The following is a 27,857-nucleotide window of genomic DNA, read 5'->3' on the forward strand; positions in this document are numbered from 1 at the left end:
CACCTACCTTTAATAATCTGCTGGAGGTAACTTGTGGAAAGAGAAAGAAAAGTGCATTATTTTTATGCAATAATATTTTTAATTTTTGAACTTGAAAATGCAATATACTTTAATTCAGAGATTTAAAAAGTGAACATACGTTTTAACCCAGCGGGTGCTGTAAACAGTACGTTGGCGGTTCACACCAGTTCAGAAGTAAGGTATCTTAAATTGCACTCGACAATGTTGTGAATACTTTAAAATGCTTGAAGCCATACTTGATGCCTTCCATAACGTGTAAAGTAAGAAGTTAGCCTGTGTTAAAAAGTGGTGATCCCTGCAGATTACCAAGGCATCCAGTCTCCCAGCAAGTGCCAAGAGGCATTCATTCAATGCTCCGCTGACACCAATTTGCCCAAAGGTATGCATTATATGTGGAAAGTACATTACGTACGGTGTAGAGGTGGTTGTCTAGTGATATAAATGGTAAGGTGGTGGTGCTGGTGATTGTGATGGTACTACACTGTTATTACCGTATGTCAGTATATTGAGGCTTGATATCACTTTTATTAATGTGCCAGTATTTCATTACCTATCTTATGAAATAACACTAGCTCTTGATATATTCTTTTCTACAAACCTTTAACAATAATTGAAAGGTTTTTTTTAAATTGAATTCAATGCCTTTTCTTATTGATGAAAATAGGAAATAATTATGGCTACCACTGGCTAGACACGCCATACCTTGCCTTGAGTTTAGGTATGGTTAGGTTAGGTTTGATATGGTTGGGTGTAGTTAGGTTAGTTTTGGGTATGGTTAGGTTACAGCAAGTACAGTTAGGTTAGTTTGGGTGTAGTTAGGTTTGGATGTGGTTAAGTTAGTTTAGGTATGGTTAGATTACAGCAGGTATGGTTAGGTTAGTTTTGGTGTGGTCAAGTTAGTTTAGGTATGGTTAGGTTACAGCAGGTATGGTTAGGTTAGTTTTGGTGTTGTTAAGTTAGTTTAGGTATGGTTAGAACCTTGGACAAAAAATGAGGAACATCACTGAACCAAAAGATTTTTATTTATTTATTTATTTATTTATTTTATTTATTTATTTATTTATTTAATTTTCTTTTAATATTTCAATGAAAATTAGCAGTATTACTTATATCTGTCAACTTTCCAAGAGGGTTAGAGAATGCCTCAAGCCATTTGTAAGATAAGATTACACGTAAAATTGCTTGGTTTAAGAGAAACTGGCATGTTAGTAAAATTAATCTTTACTGTCATGTGAATGAATATTTATAAATGCAAAAAGTTTAAATCTCCAAGAACAACCTGTGTTTTACAGTAATGTGGGTAGCCCACATGGGACCCATAAAGTAGCCCACAAAACACCCACATGCCTCCCATTATCCAATGTTGGCTGGGTATATATATATATATATATATATATATATATATATATATATATATATATATATATATATATATATATATATATATGAGGCGCGTGGTGACATAAGTGCCAAAGCGCCAAATATAAAAAACTGAGAAAAACGCGGTCAAAGTTTTGCGACTTTCAGAATGCGATAACTCCGTAACGGATTAAGATAGAAAGCTCATTTTGGTCTTAAATGAAAGCTTACGTTGTGAGAGATGCGAGTCATCTGACTCGTCCTCACTCACCAGTGTTGTCCTCGTCCTGTAGCGGCTGGGGGTCATCTACAATGTCCTCACTGTCACTGTCGTACTCTAGGTGGTCCTCATCCTCGTCCTCAGTGCTGTCATCTTCTTCAGTATTATCCAGTTCCTGCTGCTTCCTGATGATGAACTGAAGGTATGGCTGGTTGACATTTGGGATGAACTCAAGCAGCTGTTGCAGGTGTTGCAGTTTGCCAGGCTGAAGTCGACGTATTGTGGGGTACTTCTGGGGTAGTTGCAGGATGAACACTGGCTTCCCCGGGCTCGGCAGGGAGGGGTAGCGGGAAGAATGGCGCGTTCTCATTGGCCCAATTTTGCCCAGGCGGCGCGGTAGAGCGGTTCCCATTGGTCGCCGCCGCTCCCGCCACCACAAACACAACATTGGCGCTTTAAACACAGCCTCATCCCGTGGGGTCGCGACAGAACAGAGGTGCTTAAGGCTAATTTACCTTTTTCTTCCCCCTGATTCTCGACCTTATGGTCGAATGGCGCTTTGGACGCCTGTTTCAAACTCGGGAGCTAGACTGGAGATAACGAACAGGTTTCAACGTGGGACAAGAGTAAAAATGGCGCTTTGAACGCTAGTCTAGACCGTGAGGGGTCCCACCAAACCGGGCAAAGCTACGGGCGACATACCCTTCTCTTTAGTGGGATTTTCCACCATATTGCAGTTGTCGGTTTGAACTGCCGATTACGCAGTTGAAAAGTAGAGGGTTTGGAGATGGGAATGGAGCAAAAAAGTGATTTTCCATCTTGGTGGCGCTTTGGCACTTATGTCACCACGCGCCTCATATATATATATATATATATATATATGAGGAGGCAGTAGACATCTGCCTAAATGATAATTACTACCAGTGAGGTCTAAAGCACTGTTCAGGGGGTGCTGTGAACTTATCATTAAACCCAGCTGTGACCTCGCTGAACGTTTCCCTTTGTGTCTCACAACACAAGGGGGCAGTCATAGCCTGCCCTCTAAAGACAACTCTCTTCCTCCACACAAAACTACAAGCACCTAATAACACACACACCCTTCACTCAAAAATTTTAAAATCATCGTGGCGACTCCTACACCAGCCTCGTAGTCCCCATCTGGGGAGGGGACCATAAATGTCCCCAGGTCAGACTGCCTTTCTGTCAAAGACCCTAAGTGTCTTGACACCCCCCTCAACTTTTTCTTCATTAACTTCTGCAACATTCGCAGTCAAAGATCTAATTTTCAATCTGTAGAACACCACCTCTCCTCTTCTAAACCTCATCTTCTTTTCCTCACTGAAACTCAGGTGTCTGAGGCAACTGACAGTAGCTCCTTTTCTGTTCCCTCTTACTTTCTCTATCCTCATTTTCAGTTCAAAGCTGGATGCTGCGTTTATGTGCGCAATGATTTAACCTGCTCTCGTGCCCACGCTCTTGAATCTTCTGAGTTTTCCACCATCTGGCTACGACTACAGAGTCACTCTCATACTAAATTTATCTGTGCTGTATACCTCTCACCTAACTCCTCTGATTATAAGAAATTCTTTAACTACTTAACTTCCAAAGTGGAGCACATTCTGACCCTCTTCCCTTTTGCAGAGATCTCCATTCTTGGAGACTTCAATGTTCACCACCAGCTTTGGCTTTCCTCTCCCTTCACTGACCATCCTGGTGAACTAGCCTACAACTTTGCTATCCTCCATGACCTAGAGCAATTGGGTGCAAACACCCTACTCGTATTCCTGACTGTCTTGGAGATACACCCAACATTCTTGACCTTTTCCCCCAGCCTCAGCCCCAGCCCCAGCCTTTTCATCCCAGCCTCTCCCAGTGCATCCTAGCCTCTCCCAGTCCATCCCAGCCTCTCTCAGTGCATTCCAGCCTCTCCCAGTCCATCCCAGCCTCTCCCAGTCCATCCCCAGCCTCTCTCAGTGCATTCCAGCCTCTCCCAGTCCATCCCAGCCTCTCCCAGTCCATCCCAGCCTCTCCCAGTGCATCCTAGACTCTCCCAGTCCATCCCAGCCTCTCCCAGTCCATCCCAGCCTCTCACAGTGCATTTCCAGCCTCTCCCAGTCCATCCCAGCCTCTCTCAGTGCATTCCAGCCTCTCCCAGTCCATCCCAGCCTCTCCCAGTGCATCCTAGCTTCTCCCAGTCCATCCCAGCCTCTCTCAGTGCATTCCAGCCTCTCCCAGTCCATCCCAGCCTCTCCCAGTCCATCCCAGCCTCTCTCAGTGCATTCCAGCCTCTCCCAGTCCATCCCAGCCTCTCCCAGTGATAATAAAGCAATTTGGATTTAAGAGAGGGAGATTGTGTGTTACAAACTTACTGAGTTACACTTAGATCTATAGAAAACTGTTATCAAATGGCATATAACATTTTATGTTATATGCCATAATTTTATTATGGCATATAACAGATTATTATTACAGATGCCATTTCTTAAAGAAATGGCATCTGTTTTTTTTTTTTTTTTTTTTTTATTATTCTCTTTCTCTCTCTCCCTCCCTAAGGCAGTGCTCCTCTTACAAAGGAAAAATAAATAATTAAATAAGATAATTAATTTACAAATCAAGGGCTGGATTTGTGTCTGTGGAGGCCTGTGAGCAGCCTGAGTGTGGAGGCCATCTACCTGAAATATTTTATATTAATATTTTTGTATCTGTATTCCATGCAGTTTTTTAATACATATAATATATTATAGTGAAAGGAACATATTTATTTAGTGTAAATGAAACAAGTGGTTATTTTGATAGTAATAAAAAAAAATATTTAGTTCATAGAAAACTAGTGTTTGATTAATTTAAGTTTCTTTCACTTACAGAATATTTATGTGGGAGACTCCTCAGATTGTGGAGACCCCAGATTGTGGAGGCTCCTGGGCAGCTGGTCTTTTTGTGGACTCCTAAATCTGGCACTGAACAAAATTCTCTCTCTCTCTCTCTCTCTCTCTCTCTCTCTCTCTCTCTCTCTCTCTCCTCTCTCTCTCTCTCTCTCTCTCTCTCTCTCTCTCTCTCTCTCTCTCTCTCTCTCTCTCTCTCTCTCTCTCTGTCTCTCTCTCTCTCTCTCTCTCTCTCTCTCTCTCTCTCTCTCTCTCTCTCTCTCTCTCTCTCTCTCTCTCTCTCTCTCTCTCTCTCTCTCTCTCTCTCTCTCTCTCTCTCTCTCCTCAACTCTCAACCACTGGATGGTATATCAGTTCACACAGCAAGAAGCCAAGGACCCACCGAGGCTGTCACTTGGAAGAGGTCATTGTTGTTGCATCCAGCATCCCAGCCTGACTGCCTAGACAGGTCCCGCAGGTTGCTGAATGGCAGAGGTGCAGGCTGCTCCACAGCAAGATGTGAGACCAGTGTGGCAGAGTATGATGTGTACACAATGAGGGACACACTGTAGCCAACCCAGTAGATTACCCGTGCTGCAGTGCTGATTGGGTAGGTGTTGGAGCCTGCAGGAGGAAGAGGAGAGGAAAGATGCCATGAAAAGGCAATTTTAAGACATGGAGGATGATGCAAAGGCAATTTAAAATCTTTGAAAGTAACACATCTTTTTAAATTTAAAAATGTAGAAAAGACCATTTTAAAATGTTTCAGAGATGAAAATGCAATTTAAGAGTTTTTCTCATCATTTCTAAAAGATTTATATCTCATATCTTACTAAGAAAACTGTTGATATCATCATATGAAGAGAACTACTGATAAAATTAAATACATTACTTGATATCCATATCAGTCATATTAACACCACTTGCTTATATTGCTCATGCCAGAACTAATTCAAGTTAATATCAGCTCAATTATGAAAATACACCAGGTATCATGTAAAGTTTCCCAGTTTTAAATCTATCCTTTAATAACTGTCTTTCTGTATTCCCATCTTATCAAACATTAAACACCACTACCCTTGCATTCAACTTAGTCTCATACCCCAACAGGTCCTCACCCTGCTGTAGGAGGGCTGGCAACATGTACCAGCCATCTTACCAAACACTAAATGCTCCAACACTTGAACTGACCAGTCTTACACCTCAACAGGTCCTCACCTTGTTGTAGGAGAGCTGACAACATGTACCAGCCAGCAGCAACTCCCATGCTAACAGGCTTCTCCCCCGTGGGTATGTAGCACCTCTGGAGTCGCTCGATGAAGAAGAGGATGCTGGCGAGGCCTGTCGTGTTAGCCGGGATGCGCCGGTACAGAGCTGTGTCCGTTGGGGTTGTGTAGGCAAACATCTTCTTGGCAAGGTCCTCGTGGGTGGCCGCAAACAGTTTACGGCTGTGGGATGAGAACTTGTCTTGTGAATGTGACATTGGGGTGAGTGTTAATCTGATTTTGTGTTACTATGTTCTGTGGGGAGTGGGTGTTAATGTGATTTTTTGTTAACTGAATGCTGTGTCTGACCTCCTGAGGTGTAGTATGGTGGGCCACAAGATTGTCCCTTTCCACTAGGGGCTGACAGATGATATTAAGAGTGTGAATGTGTGTGTGGTGCCTTGTTTGGGCCATTTTGTGTGTGATTGCCAGCCTGATGTATAGACAGCTAAATCGTTAATAATAATGAAGTTAAGAGTGTGAATGTGTGGTGATTTGTCTGCGGTGTCTTGGGGAGGATTGTTGGCCTGGTATATAGATAAATAGATTAGAATTTGGATTAACAGTGTCAATGTTGTATGTGAGTGTATAGTGTAGTGTCTGGGCCACCCTGTATAGGACTGCCAGCCGGGCATATAGATAGATCAATCTAATTATTTGACATTTCATATTCTGAACATTTTGCTGATCCAATTAATCTGTTAAGGGAGCACTTTGTTCAACATCTTTAAAATATTATTTGATCATCACCTGTATCTCTCACCTGATGATATAGATAGGCTGGGTGTAGGTAACAACTTTCAACCTCTCCTCAGTGATGGACAATTCAGAGACAGTGAGGTCAGCTTCCCCTGACTGCAGAGCTCCTACCGTGCCCGTCCACTCGTTGCTTGAGTTGTCCTTCAGTTTCCCGTAGGCATAACCTTCCAGTACATTGAAACTGACTCTGTACAAGAGAGAGAGTGGGAGAAAAAATAGTGTTGTGTATTGAGGGAAAGAAAATTTCTGTCTTGTCTTCTCTATTTAGGGAAAGAAAAGGAAAAGGGCAAGTAGTGTCATATGCATGGAGGAAAAGGAAAATTATTCTCATATGCACTGAGCAAAAAGGAAAAGTACTGTGATATGTACTAAGGGAAAGGCTGGGTGTACTGAAGGGAAGGAAAAATACTGTTGTCGTATTTATTGAGGAAAAGAAAGAAATACTGTCGTATGTACATTTTTTAATTGCTAGAAAGAAAAGTGAAATATACATTTATATGTATAGTTTATTTTTCATATCAGTCACAAGTATGGATGTTTGTTTCCCTTCTTTTTTTTCACATGTACAGCTACCTCCTCAAATAGCATGTATTTTCAAAATTTCAAGCTGCTGTGATGATGAAAAAAGCCTGAAAGAAAAATGACAAGGAACAAAAAGTAATGAGAATAAGTTTTGTGGCAACTATTCATTAGGTGTCACTTTTTCACTCCTCCACTTAGACCGGTACAGTTGAACGCAAAATGTGAAAACTTACGAGAAATTGTGTGCATCCCTTAGTGCAGTGACAATATCCCCCACAAAACCAGTGATATTTCTTTGACTGGAGGTTAGTTCAATAATTTTGAAGGCTGGGATTAATTTTAATGAGGGATGAGAGGGTGGAAGTGACTGGAGTATAGGTTAATAATTCTACCAGCTGGAAAGGATTTTGAGGGTCAGAGGAAAGTGATTGGATATTAGCTTGATAATCGTGCTTGGTGAGATTAATTTTAGTGAGAGACTAGATGGTGGGAGGATGATATTTAGAGGTTAGTTTGGTAATTTTGCCAGTTGGTATTAATTTTTAGTGAGGGATGAGGGTGTCAGAAGAATGTGACTGGAGGTTAGTTTAATAATTCTGAGGGTGGGAGGAAAGTAATAGGGGGTTAGTTTAATTTTGGTGATGGATGAGAGTGTGAGTGGAAAGTGTAGCTGACCACATAATTTATCAAATAGTACAAGCATGTACACATTCTTAATAATGTTCCATGTTAAGATATACTAAACATGAAGTTACTCCACAATATATGATGGTGTAAATTACGAATGGTTAAAGTCGAGACTTGTTTGATGATGGCCTGTTTGCTTGCTCCCCTTGGACATGCGGCAAGTGCAGCAGCGTTCGACCGTTTCTCTAGGGGCAAGCGACACCTCCTGGTGGGGACTTCAAATCTGCTGTCGCTGCCTTCGAGGTGTGTCTGTTGCTTAGGTGTGGTATGTGTTGCATGTTACCTAGTTGTGTTGTTTTCTGTGTTGTTAATTGTTTCATATCATAGTGAAAGTAAACACCAGGTTTAACTGACACTCCTTACCACTCCAGGAGGCAACAGAGTCCCTGGTGGAGCTGTGTGGGGAGCAGGCGCCCGAGTGTGGTGACGCGTACTGCCGCTGTGGCCGTGCATTGCTGGAGCTGGCACGCAAGGAGGCAGGGGTGCTGGGGCCAGATCTGGATGGTGCCAGTAGTCGTGTGTATTGCTTGGTTATTGTGTTAACGTGCTGGAGTGTGCACAGCCGGGAGTGTTTGGGGAATGAAAATAAAAGGAGTTATGGATGTTTAAAAATGCATCTTTTGAGAGCTGAGTATACAAGAAAGTTGCTGTGTTTGCGGGATGAGTAAACAATGAAGAAATGTTTTGAGGAACTGGGTGTGCAGAGGCACGAGTGTTTGGAGAATGAGAATACAGGAAGACAGGAGTGATTTAGGAATAAGTGTACAAGAAAGGAGTGTTTGAGTGACAATATATAAGGAAGAGGTGTTTTGAAAATGAGAGTACAAGGAATGAGCATTTTGGGAGTTAATATACAAGGAAGCAAGTATTTAAGGGACAAGTATACAAGATTATTTTCCTGTCATATGTCATTATACAATGTTTTTCTTTGTTATATACATCATTCCCTTTCACTTTTCATATCTTGTGTTCTCGTCATTCTGATGTAATGTTACAGATAGAGAATGTTTGGTGTCAAATTTTCACTAATTTCATATGTGTATAAACTTTCATTTCATTGACTTTTTTTTACTATTACTACTATATTTGCTTGCTTTTTAAACAAGTCTTTTCTTTCAGAGGAGGGAAGCACAGGGGAAGAGGAGGACGAGGAGGAAGAGAGTTAAGAGTCACAAGAGGAGGAGGAAGGTGGAAAGAAAGAGGAAGGAGAGGAGGAGGAGGAGGAGGAGGAAGATGGAGAAGGAAAGGAGAAAGATAAGAAGGAAGGAAATGCCGCAGAAGGAGAAGGTGAGTTGTTAATAAGGTTTTGTGTGACAAGTTTTCTGAAAATTTTATTTGTTTACATGAAGTTTGTTTTGTATATATTACTCTTAATATACTACTTCTCCCACCACATGCAATTTGTCTGTCTGCTGTTGTGGTTCTTTCATTTCTTGTTCCCTTTCCTGAATATACCATTTCCTTAGTTTCATATCTAGTACCCTCCAATAAAATTTCTGCTTCTCGGTCTCTGTACTTCTCTCGTTTTTTTGCTTGGCTTCATTCCTCAGATCCTTCTCTTTTTCCCTTTCTTCCAAGTTCATATCTCTTTTTTACCCAAATATTCTTGTATTCTGAATTTTCAGCCAGCTTCCCAGTTCTCACTAGGATCTACTTTACTGTAACTTGGGATCTCATTCTCACTTTTAATGGTCTTTTACCTCCTTCACTATATTTTCCAATTCTATATGCTTCTTCCACTTCTCATTCCAGTCCCTGTTCTTCACCTTGGACCATTGTAATAATTTTCCTTACCAACTCCTCTCTCTCTCTCTCTCTCTCTCTCTCTCTCTCTCTCTCTCTCTCTCTCTCTCTCTCTCTCTCTCTCTCTCTCTCTCTCTCTCTCTCTCTCTCTCTCTCTCTCTCTTATTCCCTTTTCTTCCTTTCTTCCTTCCCTCCTATCTTTGTTTCTCCCTCCTCCTCCTCCTCCTCCTCCTCCTCCTCCTCCTCCTCCTCCTCCTCCTTTTCCTCCTCCTCCTCCTCCTCCTTCATTCTACCTAACAAGAAATAATGGATTCAAGATTATACCCAAACGTTTTAAATCCCACAAGGCCAAACATTTTTTCTTTAATCGTATAGTAAATATATGGAGTAAACTTCCTGCAGAAATTGTGAACAATATTGAAATTGTGAAAGCAATATTATTGAATCAGTTCATCCTAAACATTTGCACTTTGTTTTTCCACAGAGCAATAAGAAATTAGAATTGACAGAGAAACCAGACAAGGGACTGCATTTGAAGAAGCACAAGAACCAAGAAATTACATCATTCAATGAAATGACAACATAATCTAAAGTAAGAATTTACATAGCTTTCATTTTGGTTTACATTCTGAAAGGTAACAGTAACATGGATATGTTTTTATATTGAAATCTTTCTCTGATTGCATACAAATGGTACCAATCAACAAATAATAATGTAATACTTAGAAGCTGGGAATTCAAATCACTGGTAGATAAAATGAACCACCATTCTAGAGTGTACATAACTAAGGAATTAATATACTGGTTAACTGTCACACCAGCATGAACAGAATAACAACAATTGTTGAGTAGAGTCTGTAGGAGGCAGGGAAGGAGGCATGTAGTCAGTTTTAGAGAGCAGTTATTATGAAATCAGCTGTAGAATATTCCTAAGATGCAATACTACTGGAGTCTGTCAGCTTGAAGACAGTTTATTAAAGAAGGGAAGTTCATGAGATATAAAGCCTTTGATTATTCAGTTTCATTTCCAAAGTAACATTTATTTATTGGTGTGTTGCTTCCTGTAAATAGTAAAGCCTTGACAGCACTGCATCTCTCACACCACGCTGTAACTGTTGAGAGAACCCTAACCCTTAGAGAGAGGAGGAGGGAATCCTTGGTTTATGTTCAGTAAAGCCCTGTATTCTTGTCATGGCAATGTAGAATGGAGGCGTCATTGGTTTATGTTCAGTAAAGCCCTGTATTCTTGTCATGGCAATGTAGAATGGAGGCGTCCTTGGTTTATGTTCAGTAAAGCCCCGTATTCTTGTCATGGCAATGTAGAATGGAGGCGTCCTTGGTTTATGTTCAGTAAAGCCCTGTATTCTTGTCATGGCAATGTAGAATGGAGGCGTCCTTGGTTTATGTTCAGTAAAGCCCCGTATTCTTGTCATGGCAATGTAGAATGGAGGCGTCCTTGGTTTATGTTCAGTAAAGCCCTGTATTCTTGTCATGGCAATGTAGAATGGAGACGTCATTGGTCACATACTGTTCTAATGTAATCTAATGTAATCTAATGGAATCATGAAGGTGTAAAAATGCAGGATATGGACATCATCAGCTTTTGTCATTAAGGGTGGTAAAGTGAAAGATTTGTTAATCACTTTGGTCTTTAGTTGATGCTTCTGGTGAGGCTTTCCTGTTTAAACTTGGCATAATATATATAAAATGATGTGGCATGTTAAACAAGTTAACTTACTGCCTTCTTGTGTCTTTCACAGATAGAAATCAAAAACGTCACAAGACAGAATAGTGAGCTGCATGCACTTATCACAGAGTATAAAGTCACTCCCTCAGAGGAAAAAGACAAGGATGGCATGTCTTCATGTGAGAACTCAGAAGCTAAATGTGAGCTACCATCCACATGAATATATATTTGTATATCAAACTGACATTCTCCTTGGAGGGAGGCTTTCCAAAGTGCACACACACACACACACACACACACACACACACACATCTCTGCATCAGGACTCAACAGCCAGACTGATAAACAATTACTTCACCCAAGATGATCAGCTGATAGGATTAGCTGTGGATGAGCCTCCTGTGGTGACTAGGAGTACAAAAGCCAGCAGCTAATTTTGGGAGCTGCCAGTCATCATGGTCCTGGTGTCTGAGGTGCTGCTTTTGCATTTTCCCAGTCATGGGATGAGGCTACATCACATTTATTCATTCACAGTTGCTCTTAGTTATCTCTGTTACAAGTTAAAATTTTTCCTGGCTCCACAGACATTTCTGGTGCATCTAACCCTCTCTCCATTGCCCTTCTATTTCCCTTAGTCTTATACCCACTTCTTACATTACGTCTAATTACTTCCATTGGTCATTCTTGTCTGGCCCTCTGTTGCATCAATTTTTCACCTCCAGGTACAGATACCAAGGGGAAATTGCTGGGTCAAGTGGCTACACTGACATCTGAGGTTAGCAGGTTGGAGAGTGAGTGCAGCAGTCTTCAGGTTCAGCTAGACTGTGAGAGGGATAAGTATAACAAACTGCTGGGAGAATCTCTTGCTCATGAAAAGTTGTCTGAAGATGTCATAACTGAACCAAAAGGTAAGAAAGTTTATATTCTCTAATAATAAAGCAAATAATTTTTCCTCACTGTTGCTCAATTTTTTGAATTAATAACAAAATAAAAGCATTGTTATTGGATTTGTTTATTGAGGCTGTATTAAGAAAAGTTGAGAGAAACAAACTTATTGTTTTATCAGGAGAAACAACAGGATTGGGAGGAACTGAGCTTTAACAGAAGCTGCAACAACTGCAGGAGGCTCACAGGGTCCTGGAGAGCAGGTTAACTTGCAGCATGAAGGAGGTGGCTGAGCTGAGTGACAGGAAGTAGCAGCTTGAGCATGCTGTAGTGCATGAGGAGACAGAGTCCATCGGTGAGTGCATGTTTTTTGCTCATTTGAATCATCTGTAAAAGTGAAGTGGAGGAAGTGTTTACTGTTTACTGTATGCCATTTCCTTGGTCTTTTAATGAAGAATTTTATCCTTCTTCAGGTGACTACATCACCATCTACCAGTTGCAGCGAGGAGTGATGAAGCAACAAGCTCGAGAACGCGAGTTAGACCTTGCCAGCCTCCATCATGAATGAGAGGAAATGAAGCAAAACCACTCTGCAGGTTAGTGCTCTCTTTTGCATCTCACACACTTCTTATTCATGTCATGGCAGATTAGTGATTTCTGCTGCATCTCACACACTTCTTATTCAATTGCTGGCAGGTTAGTGATCTCTGCTGCATCTCACACACTTCTTATTCAATTGCTGGCAGGTTAGTGATCTCTGCTGCATCTCAAACGGTTCTTATTCAGGTGTTGACCAAAGTACTAAGCCTTCATATCATTACCTTGCTCTGTGATGGAGGCTACACCATCTGGCATCTAGCTGAGATTTAATGTTGCAGTAAAGCTTCCATATGAGTTCATGTAGAGCAAAATGTTTTCAAATGCCAGGGAAGTAGTGTAATGTAACCTTCCAGAGAAATCTATCCCTCATTTATTAGTTAACAGGAGTGTTTAATGTACTTAATGTGATTAGCCAGGATCAAGGGTCAACTTCTTCACTGACCATTTACTCTCAGGTGATGTATCTGTCCTCCATGAGTCACCAGAGACACATAAGGTGTTGTAAGTGAAATTTCATCTATTAGATTTATTCAAAATGTGAATTAACACAGTTGTTTCCTGCAGGATTTGATATCAAAGCTGGTGCAGGAAAAGGAAGCAGATCATGACCTTCAGCAGCTCGAGAAGATAAGCAGCGTCCTTAAGAGTCCAGTTGCTATCTTTAGCAGTGTTGGTGAGTAGTAAAAACTGAGCCATCTTATGAAGTGCAACGAAACATTATTATTATCTTCATAATTTTCTTGAAATAAACAGATTTCTGTGGCATGTTGCTCATTAGCACTTTAATATCAGATAACACCAGTTATTTATGTAATGATGTAATGTACTAAGTAGATGAAATACAAGTGGCATCTGCTAACACTCTTGATGTGGAACAGGAACCAGTGAGTCTAAGACACCCACCAGCAGTGGAAAGGTGGCTGACGAGCGCCTCAAGCACTCTGAAAAGGTGGAGCAACAACAAGAAACAGAAAATTGCATCCATCATTCTTTGCCTGAGGAGGGAATTGATGCTCTGTTGACCCTTCACACTGATGTCCCTCATGAGGAGGCAGAATATGAATCCTACAGAACTTGCCCATAGAAAGACCAAAACTGTTACTGCTGCCACACTGCCACCACTTCCACTGACACCAAAAGCCCAACTGTGCAGAGAATCCTGGACCTCCGCAATGAAATGGAGTCCACCAGTCACCTGGAGCACTTTAGCCTCCAAAAGTTCCATCCATGTCCATTGTGTTTGGGTAAACTTATCACTGTATAAGGGGACAAGTATCAGTGTATGGTTACTATATACTCATTTGTACTTAAAGATGTCATGTCACATCATTCTCTCTCTCTCTCTCTCTCTCTCTCTCTCTCTCTCTCTCTCTCTCTCTCTCTCTCTCTCTCTCTCTCTCTCTCTCTCTCTCTCTCTCTCTCTCTCTCTCTCTCTGTTTGGAATTATACTGTATATTAGGAAATATCATTAAAGAGTGTGTGTGTAAAAAGTGTTTGCATTATTGTGCATTTGATGTTGGTTTCATGATTTATAAAGATTGCTATTTTTAATAAAGTTATTGAAATTGTTATTGAGTGTTTGTATTGAACTCATTAGCTTTGTAATAGTGTGCGTCTCATCATGCATTCATTAATGATGTAGAGTGGAAATGTCCACTCCTATCATGCATAATATCAATGCATTATTGGTTTATGTTGTTATTTGTGTATAAATTGTAAAGTTATGCCAGTCTATTTTAGTACAAACTAAATATCAGCTGGAAGAGAGGACAGGTAATGGCACACTAAAACACAGGAAGGGACAATGATATAACCATCCAATTTAACAATACACAGAGCAAGAAGAATGAGAAAGCAATAAAAATGGATTATTTAATGGATGATTAATAGACCCTCATTTGTAATGTTATTTCAGGCAAGAATATTAAAAGAGACAGCTGGCTTGCCCTTTGTACTTGTTCAGCTTGCCCTTAGCACTTGTTCATACATGACAGAATGAGAGATCTATGGGTGGGGGTGACACCTGGAAATGGGTATGATTCATGAAGGGATTGATTGATTGGTTGACTGACTGATTAAGAAAAAAAAACGTAGCAGTGGAGGGTGGGGGGGGGGGAAGGCGCCCCCAACTTTCCAGTCATATATGGCGTGGAAGGGACAATACCAGCAAAGAAAAATATGAGAAAATGCATAATTTACTACAAAACCCAAAATGCGAAATAAAACCTTGCCAAATTGAACCTTCCCACGAAGGTAATGAATGGAGTTTTGATGCAATGAGCCACAGTTACTTAAAACACTCAACAAATATAACACCTGCCAAAAAAATAAAATAAATAAATAAAATCAATCAATAAATAAAGATAAAAACGCGAGAAAACCTTTAAATTATCACAACGCGAAATATACACACACGCTAAACTGGATGCGTCATTAATTAATATCCCCCCAATAGTTTATAGCCCCTCCCCTATTCATTGCTCCCCCCCTCCCTGCCTTGAGGAACACCTTCACTTATGGCCTGCTGTTGGGTCAGATTTGAGCCATTTTAACCTCGAATTACATACAATACATACATACATATCGTCTCCTTGCAATAATTATAATAGTCTTCCTGGCTTAATTTTTGTTTATTCATTATTCCTTATGTATTTATTAATTATTTGTCATTTGTCTAATTCCTTGTTTTATTTAGCCTCGGTATTTAACTAAGCATTTTTTTTTTTTTTCACTTTCTGACTGTGGCCCTTGCAATGAATGGCTTAATTGTTTATTTACTGTTCCTTACGTGTTTATTGATTATATGTGAGTTATTTATTTGATATTCATGATTTTTTTTTTAACTTCGTATTTCTTTATATGATAGTTTTATCTTTTCGTGTTTTCTGGCTTAAGTTTTGTTTATTACTCCTTGTTTGTGTTATTAGGTGTGTCATTAATTATTTGTCTTATTTCTCGTAGTTTAATGGATTTTTTAGCACTTTAATTATTAGAGTTCCTCACCAGTCATTTTATTCGAGAGAGAGAGAGAGAGAGAGAGAGAGAGAGAGAGAGAGAGAGAGAGAGAGAGAGAGAGAGAGAGAGAGAGAGAGAGAGTCTAAATGAATGATAAAAAAAATAATAATCAGTTACAGTATTTTATTTATAAACAAGAACAATTCATGATAATAATAATAATAATAATAATAATAATAATAATATTTAAATACAAGGAGGAAAATGTGTAATAATAATAATAATAATAATAATAATAATAATAATAATAATAATAATAATAATAATAATAACTGCTTTTATCTTACTCACACAGATAAATAGTTTTATAAATAGTTTATTGACCATAAACATTGTGTACATACACACAAAATTAAATAGAACAGATAAAAATTTCAAAATGTAGTCAGTGACACACAGAAGACTGGTGACAAAACCTACTAAAGCCCATTAAATGATTGGGTGTCTCAAGTTTCCACATCATCAGTGGAACACTGCTTCTGAGCACTCAGGGATGGGCAAGCTTTTCATGGCTTGTGTGAATGGAGACAAGACGTGTAGGGGATTTATTTGTTCTGTTTTTTCTTGTCCTACTCTCTCTTCCTCCCTCTTGACTCTTCCTTTGCTTCATCCTACTCTTTCTCTTGCTCATTCTTTCTCTCTCTCTCTCTCTCTCTCTCTCTCTCTGAACTTTTCAGACATAGCTCCTTATGATTTTTTGGCAATCCCAAACCTGTTGACAGTATCCTTATCTGAGAGCCAAGGAGACCATGCAGAATGTGGCAGCATACCTATCATTGGTTGCAGAAGTGTTTGAGCAGTGGAGTGATGGATGATTGTAGGAATGTGGTGGCACTGCTATCCACCATGACATTCATCCACATAACAGAACCATCTCACATGGTGCATTCAGCCTCAGGGAGAGGAACCTCTGTAGCCTTGGGCAGTAGCCCTTGGTCAGGTTTGGTCCAGAGTCAAACCTGCTTACCATCCGAGAGTACCTTGGGGAGGAATGAGGAAGCCTTTTGCTCTGAACCCATGAAAATTGTTCAACCCTATAAGGGAAAAATATGTATGTTGAACAAATTGATGAGAAATGGAAGGATTAATGGGCTAAGTGTGTTGGATTACAGAGGGCTTTCTTTGAAGGACATTTTGAATGATACCATAATTTTGGCCCTTAGCCCAAGGTTGGATACTTCTGAACCGTTCTTGCATTTTTAAGCTAAGTAATATAAAATGCTCAATTAACAAAGGAAGTATAATGAAAAGATAAAACAAATCAGGAATTATATCAATTCATAGCTTTATCATAGTTCTAAGTCATAAATACTACAAAAATTAGTCAATCTCTTCAAAAATAATTATAAGATAAGCTTTAATAATAAAAAGTATGTATAAATAGATGAAATGTTGTCACCTTGTTGTAAAGTTGAAATTAACAACATATACTGTGTGATTGTGACTAAGTACAAAATTGAAATGTGATTGGAGAAGGATAAAAGTTTTTCATTTGTTTCAGGCAAGAGGTGTGGTTAAGCAAATAGTGAGTCTGTAGGCTGTAGAGAGAGAGAGAGAGAGAGAGAGAGAGAGAGAGAGAGAGAGAGAGAGAGAGAGAGAGAGAGAGAGAGAGAGAGAGAGAGAGAGAGAGAGAGAGAGAGAGAGAGAGAGAGAGAGAGAGAGAGAGAGAGAGAGAGAGAGGAGGAGGAGGAGGAGGAGGAGGAGGAGGAGGAGGAGGAGGAGGAGGAGGAGGAGGAGGAGGAGGAGGAGGAGGAGGAGGAGGAGGAGCAGCCTCAAGGTACGCGATCTTTAAGAACTCCCAAAAAAGCTGTTCCTCCTCCTCCTCCTCCTCCTCCGGCCATGCCTCCTGCTGAACTAGAGCAAGGGAGGGTATCTCCTGCTTAGCCTTCCTCCTCCTCCTCCTCTTCCTCCTCCTCCTCCTCCTCCTCCTCCTCCTCCTCCTCCTTCCTGCTTATTCTTGCTTTCCTCTCCAGCTTAATGTGATTATTTTTCTTCTTCTTCCTCCTCCTCCTCCTTTTCTTCCTCCTCTTCCTCCTTCTCTTCTTCTTCCTCCTTTTCTTCTTCTTCTTCCTCTTTATTCCATCTGCTTATTCTAATTTTCTTGTTTTCTACTCATTTTCTCCTCCTCCTCCTCCTCCTCCTCCATTTCCTGCATTCTTCCTACAGTTACTTTCTCAGCAGACGCAAGGTAGGCAATGCCTGTCAGTGTCCGGCCTCTACAAATCTTCTCCAAAGGTCTCTATCCATGAAATCCTCATCTCTGGTTATTTCTTGTAGATTTCTTCCTCTTCGTTCAGTAGCTTCTTCAACTCCCTGCATCCATCGCTTCCTAGGTCGTCCCACCGGCCTCCTGCCTAGAGGAACCCATTCCAGAAACTTCCTTGCGTATCTTGTATCTTCCATTCTTCGGACATGTCCATACCATCTCAATTTGTTCTTTTCAATTATCTTCAGTACAGATGTTATCCCTAATCTCTCTCTGGTTTCTTCATTTCTAATTCTATCAAGTCTGGTCACACCTCGGATCATTCTCAGAACTCTCATTTCTGCTGCTTGTATTTGTGAAGATGTTCTTGTTGTCACTGTCCAAGTTTCTGAAACATATAGAAGTACTGGTCTTAGTATTGTTGTAAATATTATGGTTTTAACTTTTGTTGGAATATTCTTATCTTTAAGTATGGGATACAATGCACTGACATTTGCATTGTACTTCTGTATTCTATTTAAAATTTCTATATTCTGTCTGTTTTCCTCATCGAAAAGTACTCCCAGATAACAAAATTTGTTGGTCTGCTTCAGTTTAACGTTTTCTATGTAAATATTACATTCCTCCTTTATTCTGCCAACTTTCATTATTTCTGTTTTTTGTTTGTTCATTCTCATTCCTTCCCTATTTAAAACATCATTCCATCTTGTCATGGCCTCTTGAAGATCTTGTTGGCTTCCTGTCACGACAGCGACATCGTCTGCATAGGCCAGCATGATCTCTTTATCCTCCCTTACACACACTTCCTTCAGGCATCTGTCCATGTATATAATGAATAGCAAAGGAGAGAGCATCAATTATTCAATTATTCAATTATTCCTCACACACACACATACACACACACACACACACACACACACACACACACACACACACACACACAGGTAATAACAATAATATCTACCCTATATTGTAATGCACATTTTCATAATCACCACTGAATCATCATCATCATCATCATCAATATTTTTTATCAATAATATTAACAGTATTTATATATGTACATAGCATTACTATTATTACTACACACACACACACACACACACACACACACACGTACATACACTCACCTCTCGGCAGGGGTGGTGGGGAACAGGAGGAGGAGGAGGAGGAGGAGGAGGAGGAGGAGGAGGAGGAGGAGGAGGAGGAGGAGGAGGAGGAGGAGGAGGAGGAGGAGGAGGAGGAGGAGGAGGTGGACGAGGAGGAGGAGGAGGAGGAGGAGGAGGAGGAGGAGGAGGAGGAGGAAGAGGAGGATTAACACTGTGTGAGTGACTGACAGACTGAATGACTGACTAACTCACTAACTAACTGAATGACTGACTAACTGACTGACTGAATGACTGACTAACTGACTAACTGAGTGACTGACTGACTGACTCACTGACTGATACATACATACATACAGACAGACACAAGTACACAAGAATAAAAAATAAAATACATAACTGAAAAATCATTGCAATACACAGACAGACAGACAGACCAATGACAGAAAGACAGACAGATGGAGACAAACTAAACAGATAGATAGATAGTGAAATGACCACACAAAACACACACACACACACACACACACACACACACACACACACACACACACACACACACACACACACACACACACACACACACACACACACACACACACACACGCACCTGTTGAACATAGTAAGCTGTGGCACCAGGTTCAGACGGCCGCTCTACACAGCCTCGGACGCCTCCTGTGCCAACTCCTTGCATCGAACGAACCTGTGTAGACATGAAAGTAAGCAAGCAAGTGTTTATGGCTAATTATAATACTCAATATGCCAGTATCATCTCCAGCATCACCATCTGCTCACCACTGGGGCCTCTCCTGGGGAGAGTTAGGAGAGTGAGAGAGGGGAGGGAGAGAGAGGGAGAGGAGAGGAAGAGAGAAGGGGAGTCTTGGAGATGGTTTGGGGTGAGTCTGGGATGGTCTGGATACATTGGGAATGAGAGAGAGAGAGAGAGAGAGAGAGAGAGAGAGAGAGAGAGAGAGAGAGAGAGAGAGAGAGAGAGAGAGAGAGAGAGAGAGAGAGAGAGAGAGAGAGAGAGAGAGAGAGAGAGAGAGAGAGAGAGAGAGAGAGAGAGAGAGAGAGAGAGAGAGAGAGAGAGACTGTGAAAGGCTGGAAGAGGCTGTGAGAAGTTGGGATGGACTGGAAGTCTTGGGGACAGTTTGGGGTAAGTCTGGAATGGTCTGGATACACTGGGAATGAGATAGAGTGAGAGAGAGAGGCTGTGAGTGGCTGTGAATAGCTGGGAGAGGGTGTGACAGGTTGTGAGAGGCTGAGAAAAGACAGTGAGAGGGTGGAGAAAATAATGGGAAACTGGAAAAATGAAAAGGAGAGATAGAAAGAGACACACAGGTAGACAGACACACCTGTAGGAAGGGCTCCTTAATATCCCCTTATCAGCTGGAGGGAGGGCTACAGGTAATAATCTTTTCTTCTTCCTTATCCGTGCCTCCTCCTCGTCCTCCTCTTCCTTTTCCTCCTCCACCTCGTACTCCGGAACTGGCGACCCCACCACCGGCACCTCCGACATGGCCTCCTGCGGGATGGTAAGGTAGTTAGGGAACTGTCTGAGTTAGCGTGTGTGTGTATGTTGGTTAAGTTTGGTTAAGTGTTAAATAAAGAATGGTATTTTATATTAATTTCAATATTTATCTACTTATTATCTGTATTTTGAAGATACATGTAGCATTTGAACTGTAAACCTTTGTAATTGTCTGTCTCCTGCACACCCAGCTCCTCAACACCCCTGTGCCTGCAAATGGGTCACTGAACATTAAATAAACTTGTCTCAGTCCCCTACATACACACAAGTGGCTGGCCAAACACTGCATCAACACAAACAATGGATAAACAGTGGGAATCTGCTGGTCTGAGTCCCCTACATACACACAAGTGGCTGGCCAAACACTGCATCAACACAAACAGTGAATAAACAGTGAGAATCTGCTGGTCTGAGCCCCCAAAACACACTAGTGGCTGGCCAAACACTAGATCAACACAAACAGTGAATAAACAGTGGGAATCTGCTGGTCTGAGCCCCCAAAACACACAAGTGGCTGGCCAAACACTAGATCAACACAAACAGTGGATAAACAGTGGGAATCTGCTGGTCTGAGTCCCCTACATAAACACAAGTGGCTGGCCAAACACTAGATCAACTCAAACAGTGGATAAATAGTAGGAATCTGCTGGTCTGAGCCCCCAAAACACACAAGTGGTTGGCCAAACACTGCATCAACACAAACAGTGGATAAACAGTGGGAATCTGCTGGTCTGAGTCCCCTACATACACACAAGTGGCTGGCCAAACACTGCATCAACACAAACAGTGAATAAACAGTGGGAATCTGCTGGTCTGAGTCCCCTACATACACACAAGTGGCTGGCCAAACACTGCATCAACACAAACAGTGGATAAACAGTGGGAATCTGCTGGTCTGAGTCCCCTACATACACACAAGTGGCTGGCCAAACACTGCATCAACACAAACAATGGATAAACAGTGGGAATCTGCTGGTCTGAGTCCCCTACATACACACAAGTGGCTGGCCAAACACTAGATCAACACAAACAGTGAATAAACAGTGGGAATCTGCTGGTCTGAGTCCCCTACATACACACAAGTGGCTGGCCAAACACTAGATCAACACAAACAGTGAATAAACAGTGAGAATCTGCTGGTCTGAGCCCCCAAAACACACTAGTGGCTGGCCAAACACTAGATCAACACAAACAGTGAATAAACAGTGGGAATCTGCTGGTCTGAGCCCCCAAAACACACAAGTGGCTGGCCAAACACTAGATCAACACAAACAGTGGATAAACAGTGGGAATCTGCTGGTCTGAGTCCCCTACATAAACACAAGTGGCTGGCCAAACACTAGATCAACACAAACAGTGGATAAATAGTAGGAATCTGCTGGTCTGAGCCCCCAAAACACACAAGTGGCTGGCCAAACACTGCATCAACACAAACAGTGGATAAACAGTGGGAATCTGCTGGTCTGAGTCCACTACATACACACAAGTGGCTGGCCAAATACTGCATCAACACAAACAGTGAATAAACAGTGGGAATCTGCTGGTCTGAGTCCCCTACATACACACAAGTGGCTGGCCAAACACTAGATCAACACAAACAGTGAATAAACAGTGAGAATCTGCTGGTCTGAGCCCCCAAAACACACTAGTGGCTGGCCAAACACTAGATCAACACAAACAGTGAATAAACAGTGGGAATCTGCTGGTCTGAGCCCCCAAAACACACAAATGGCTGGCCAAACACTAGATCAACACAAACAGTGGATAAACAGTGGGAATCTGCTGGTCTGAGTCCCCTACATAAACACAAGTGGCTGGCCAAACACTAGATCAACACAAACAGTGGATAAATAGTAGGAATCTGCTGGTCTGAGCCCCCAAAACACACAAGTGGCTGGCCAAACACTGCATCAACACAAACAGTGGATAAACAGTGGGAATCTGCTGGTCTGAGTCCGCTACATACACACAAGTGGCTGGCCAAATACTGCATCAACACAAACAGTGAATAAACAGTGGGAATCTGCTGGTCTGAGTCCCCTACATACACACAAGTGGCTGGCCAAACACTGCATCAACACAAACAGTGGATAAACAGTGGGAATCTGCTGGTCTGAGTCCCCTACATACACACAAGTGGCTGGCTAAACACTGCATCAACACAAACAATGGATAAACAGTGGGAATCTGCTGGTCTGAGTCCCCTACATACACACAAGTGGCTGGCCAAACACTAGATCAACACAAACAGTGAATAAACAGTGGGAATCTGCTGGTCTGAGCCCCCAAAACACACAACTGGCTGGCCAAACACTAGATCAACACAAACAGTGGATAAACAGTGGGAATCTGCTGGTCTGAATCCCCTACATAAACACAAGTGGCTGGCCAAACACTAAATCAACACAAACAGTGGATAAATAGTAGGAATCTGCTGGTCTGAGCCCCCAAAACACACAAGTGGCTGGCCAAACACTGCATCAACACAAACAGTGGATAAACAGTGGGAATCTGCTGGTCTGAGTCCCCTACATACACACAAGTGGCTGGCCAAACACTAGATCAACACAAACAGTGAATAAACAGTGGGAATCTGCTGGTCTGAGCCCCCAAAACACACAAGTGGCTGGCCAAACACTAAATCAACACAAACAGTGAATAAACAGTGGGAATCTGCTGGTCTGAGTCCCCTACATACACACAAGTGGCTGGCCAAACACTAGATCAACACAAACAGTGAATAAACAGTGGGAATCTGCTGGTCTGAGCCCCCAAAACAAACACAAGTGGGTGGCCAAACACTAGATCAACACAAACAGTGAATAAACAGTGGGAATCTGCTGGTCTGAGCCCCCAAAACACACAAGTGGCTGGCCAAACACTGCATCAACACAAACAGTGGATAAACAGTGGGAATCTGCTGGTCTGAGTCCCCTACATAAACACAAGTGGCTGGCCAAACACTAGATCAACACAAACAGTGGATAAATAGTAGGAATCTGCTGGTCTGAGCCCCCAAAACACACAAGTGGCTGGCCAAACACTGCATCAACATAAACAGTGGAATAAACAGTGGGGAATCTGCTGGTCTGAGTCCCCTATATACACACAAGTGGCTGGCCAAACACTAGATCAACACAAACAGTGAATAAACAGTGGGAATCTGCTGGTCTGAGCCCCCAAAACACACAAGTGGCTGCCCAGACACTGCATCAACACAAACAGTGAATAAAACAGTGGGAATCTGCTGGTCTGAGCCCCCAAAACACACTAGTGGCTGGCCAGACACTGCATAGGCACAGATGGGGAGCTGGTTTTGCCTGACAGCACCCTCCAGTATTCATGTAAATTCTGGCTACCATTTGCAATTCTATTTTGGGGAGCCACACCTCAGAGAGTCTCTTTTATTGAAGTTTTGTCCCCCCCCACGGCTGGCTGGCCTACATAACAAAATAAATAGATAATGTTTTTTTTTTGTCAGTTAGAGGACTTTTTCATCTCTACCTGTTGAAATAAGATTATCTCGGAAAGTTTAAAAATGATGCATTACTACTACTACTACTACTACTTACCCTGAACAATACCTCATCCTCAGCATCAGAGGACGGCCCCTCCCCCTCCTCACTGACTAACTGTTGTTGTTGTTGCAGTTGTTGTTGTAACAGAATCAACCTCTTCCTCTCCCTCTCTCTCTCTGACGTGCCTCCCTCCTGGCCTCCCTCTCTCTCCTCCTCCTCTCCTTCCTCTCCCTCCTCTCTTGCTTCTCTCTCTCTCTCTCGCTGCTTCTGCAATCTCTGGGTCCACCATGTCCTCGTTGATCCTCGGGATTTGCTGCAAAAGGAGGGAGAGAGTGAGTGAGTGGAAGTGGGAGAGAGGATGAGAGAGAAGGGTAAAACTATTATTGTAAGAGAGAGAGAGAGAGAGAGAGAGAGAGAGAGAGAGAGAGAGAGAGAGAGAGAGAGAGAGAGAGAGAGAGAGAGAGAGAGAGAGAGAAATATGTAGCAGTAATAATAATAATAATAATAATAATAATAATAATAATAATAATAATAATAATAATAATAATAATAATAATAATAATATCTAAAACATTCTCTCTCTCTCTCTCTCTCTTTCTCCTAGTGCAACCTACACTCATAAATTATTTCTTGCCCCAAAAAAGCTAATGTGGAATAAGACAAACAGTAACAAGTCCGAACATAGCAGTGGATCTTAAACTCCTAGAAACTGGAGACATTACTGTATTCCAGACCTTGGCGTTTGTATACAAAGCTCTTAATACAAACACAAGAGACACGGGCTCATGATATTCAGTTAAGACAGACAGGTAACTTGAGGACACCCTTCTGCTGAACCTCCCGTGCCCAACAGAGTGTCGTCTCACGAGGAACCAAGCACTGGACCCGGCTCTCGGACACAGTTAAAAACAAACCATTACATTCCTTTAAATTACTGATAAAACAACACTTAACAAGTAATTATTCATTGTATTTATTAGTTTTCAAATTGTAATCAGCTCTACTATTATAAACATATGTAATTGTTTGTAATTTGTAATAGTTATTATTATTATTATTATTATTATTTACTTTTGTTATTGATATAATTCTTTTTTGCATGTATCTATAATTTGATTGGGTTAAAGTTATGAATTACTTACTAAATAATTATGTACTGTCTTTTTCTTTTTTTTTTCATGATAGCTGAATAAAACACTGGTCTTAAACCTTAGTGTAAAATATTCATTAGTCCACAAAGACCTTGTGCTCCATGGACTGGCCATCACATATCAGAATGTCTATATACCAGTCTGTCTGTATATATTAACACCAATATATATAATTTAATCAATCAATCACTCTGTAAGGAAAATATAGACAAATAAATACAATAACAACAGATGTATATACACTCTCTCTCTCTCTCACCTGCTGAGGAGGGAGATAAGCCAAGCCACAGCTAACCCAGGTGTGTGTGGCCCACCTCCACCTCCCATCACCCCCGCTGGCAGCACCGCAGGGGGGCAGGAGGGGGTGAGGGATGACTGGGCAGGGGTCACAGGGAGAGGGGTGGCTGGGGCAGGGGTCTGGGGCTGGGGTCGGGGGAAAGCCTGGGACTCCGACCACTTGCATGACCCGACCAACTCCAACAACTTCTGCCCCTAATACCTGCGTGTTGTCAGCTGGAACAACCTGAGAGGAAGGAGGTGCTCAGAAGTAGTAGTAGTAGTAGTAGTAAGATTGATTTTCTATCTCTGTCTCTCCTTTCTGTATGTAAAAAACTTTCTCTCTCTCTCTCTCTCTCTCTCTCTCTCTCTCTCTCTCTCTCTCTCTCTCTCTCTCTCTCACCTGTATGACATTCCCTGCCTGCACTATCATGGGGAAGTGGGGCTGCGGGGCTGAGGCATCTTGGGGCAACACCTGAAGCATGTTCCCCACTCGAATAACCCTTGTTGTGGCGGTGGTGGCAGTGGTGGTGGTGGCGTCAGTCCCCTCGGCTGCATCGTAAGGTACTGGAACTGTTGGGAGGAGGGGGGTTAGTTTGGGCGGCCACGCCCCGGGGACTTAGCCTTGGGAGGAGAGCGTGCCCAAAGGGGGGCAGGGACCGGTTCTTGTAGGGGCTGCGGGCACACGCGGGAGGGCGGCCCTGGGGAGAAAGCTACTAGATTCGTTCAAAGCATATCTAAACCTAACAGAACACTATTTACAAATAAACCCACCTGTTATAATTAGCTTGTGCAACAGTTTGAGGGCGAAGGTAAGGAGTGAGGAGCCACTGCTTACAGGGATAGCCACTGTCCCCGGGAAGGTATAGCATCCTGCAGGTACATGTTGTTCCTCAAACATCAGTTTGAGTGCTGACTTATCTAGTATTCTTGCATCGTTGACTGAGCCAGGCCACCTTGCCACAATGTCAAGAATCTTATAGTGAGCATCAAATACTACTTGCACATTTATGCTGTGATAGCGTTTCCTGTTCACATATACATGTTCATCGACATGAGGAGACACAATTCTTATATGAGTGCCATCAATCACTCCCACAACACCGGGAAACTGAGTTACTTGCATGAACTCTGCCTGTTTTTGCTGCACTTCACGCTGGGTGTGAGGGAAAGCCACGAACTGGCAGATTACTTCTGGGTCAGCCAGTGCATCAATTGTCTGTGATATTGCACGGCTGATAGTGGGCTGCGTTGTTCCAAAATCATCACAACTGCACTGTTGCATTTTTCCTGTGGGCTAAATATCGTAATGTGATGGCCACCATCTCAGGGGTCAAGGCTCTATTTCTTTCAGTTTTACTTTGCAGCTTGTCTCTCACTATATCAGTCACTGCAACAATACCAGCACGGTCCAATCTGAATCTTTTCAGTAACTCAGCATCGTCGTACTCAGCGAAAATATCTCTTCTCACTCTGTAGGTGCGCCGCTGACGTTGTTGTGCCGCCTTCCTGCTAACGGCTGGGTTCATCATGCTCTAAATAAATTTTCCACCTACCTTTAATAATCTGTTGGAGGTAACTTGTGGAAAGAGAAAAAAAGTGCATTATTTTTATGCAATAATATTTTTAATTTTTGAACTTGAAAATGCAATATACTTTAATCCAGAGATTTAAAAAGTGAACATACGTTTTAACCCAGCGGGTGCTGTAAACAGTACGTTGGCGGTTCACACCAGTTCAGAAGTAAGGTATCTTAAATTGCACTCGACAATGTTGTGAATACTTTAAAATGCTTGAAGCCATACTTGATGCCTTCCATAACGTGTAAAGTAAGAAGTTAGCCTGTGTTAAAAAGTGGTGATCCCTGCAGATTACCAAGGCATCCAGTCTCCCAGCAAGTGCCAAGAGGCATTCATTCAATGCTCCGCTGACACCAATTTGCCCAAAGGTATGCATTATATGTGGAAAGTACATTACGTACGGTGTAGAGGTGGTTGTCTAGTGATATAAATGGTAAGGTGGTGGTGCTGGTGATTGTGATGGTACTACACTGTTATTACCGTATGTCAGTATATTGAGGCTTGATATCACTTTTATTAATGTGCCAGTATTTCATTACCTATCTTATGAAATAACACTAGCTCTTGATATATTCTTGGTAATTGTCTAGAGTCCTTACCGGGCCTTATTACTGGTCTATTCACTTCAATTCTTTTACACATACCTTCACATGCACCTAAAACATCATTTTAAAGTGGGGGACAAATGCCCCCTTCCCTCTAGTCGGTTAGGTTAGGTTAGGTTAAGTTAGGTTAGGTTAGGTTAGGTTAGGTTAGGTTTTAGGTGCATGTGAAGGTATGTGTAAAAGAATTGAAGTGAATAGACCAGTAATAAGGCCCGGTAAGGACTCTAGACAATTACCCTAACCTAACCTAACCTAACCTA

General features: G+C 41.8%; 2 protein-coding genes across 13 annotated transcripts; one reads left to right on the plus strand and one right to left on the minus strand.

The window, feature by feature from the left end:
- Nucleotides 1–85: 85 nt before the first annotated feature.
- On the plus strand, nt 86–14,180 carry LOC135114632 (histone-binding protein N1/N2-like). Of its 7 annotated transcripts, none has more exons than XM_064030421.1 (12): nt 86–195; nt 323–400; nt 4,837–5,071; nt 5,672–5,948; nt 8,066–8,210; nt 8,814–8,981; nt 11,198–11,324; nt 11,847–12,032; nt 12,191–12,364; nt 12,483–12,605; nt 13,174–13,282; nt 13,488–14,180. In XM_064030421.1, exons 4-9 carry the CDS (start codon nt 5,917–5,919, stop codon nt 12,223–12,225), a joined length of 693 nt encoding a protein of 230 aa, XP_063886491.1. In that variant the 5' UTR covers nt 86–195; nt 323–400; nt 4,837–5,071; nt 5,672–5,916; the 3' UTR covers nt 12,226–12,364; nt 12,483–12,605; nt 13,174–13,282; nt 13,488–14,180. The 7 variants fall into 7 exon arrangements, 6 of the variants coding, with proteins under 6 accessions (XP_063886491.1, XP_063886492.1, XP_063886493.1 ...); XR_010275603.1 differs by lacking the exon at nt 11,198–11,324 and adding exons at nt 7,862–7,937; nt 9,922–10,029 and having other exon boundaries at nt 143–400; nt 4,465–5,071; XM_064030424.1 differs by lacking the exons at nt 86–195; nt 323–400 and adding exons at nt 7,857–7,959; nt 9,922–10,029 and having other exon boundaries at nt 4,685–5,071.
- A 1,553-nt stretch (nt 14,181–15,733) lies between these two features.
- Nucleotides 15,734–26,932, minus strand: LOC135114629 (cilia- and flagella-associated protein 251-like). 6 transcript variants are annotated; one of them, XR_010275586.1, is made up of 7 exons: nt 26,187–26,931; nt 25,816–25,985; nt 25,396–25,659; nt 24,040–24,298; nt 20,292–20,461; nt 19,547–19,639; nt 15,734–18,218 (listed from the first exon to the last, which is right to left on the minus strand). XR_010275586.1 is itself a non-coding variant. In XM_064030413.1 (6 exons), the coding sequence occupies exons 2-5, from the start codon at nt 25,461–25,463 to the stop codon at nt 19,591–19,593; spliced, it is 546 nt and encodes a 181-aa protein (XP_063886483.1). In that variant the 5' UTR covers nt 25,464–25,659; nt 25,816–26,930; the 3' UTR covers nt 15,734–18,646; nt 19,547–19,590. The 6 variants fall into 6 exon arrangements, 3 of the variants coding, with proteins under 3 accessions (XP_063886483.1, XP_063886482.1, XP_063886481.1); XR_010275587.1 differs by having other exon boundaries at nt 15,734–18,646; XR_010275588.1 differs by lacking the exon at nt 19,547–19,639.
- Nucleotides 26,933–27,857: the final 925 nt, after the last annotated feature.

Source organism: Scylla paramamosain, chromosome 28 (assembly GCF_035594125.1).
Source record: "Scylla paramamosain isolate STU-SP2022 chromosome 28, ASM3559412v1, whole genome shotgun sequence".
In the NCBI taxonomy this organism is placed as follows: domain Eukaryota; kingdom Metazoa; phylum Arthropoda; class Malacostraca; order Decapoda; family Portunidae; genus Scylla; species Scylla paramamosain.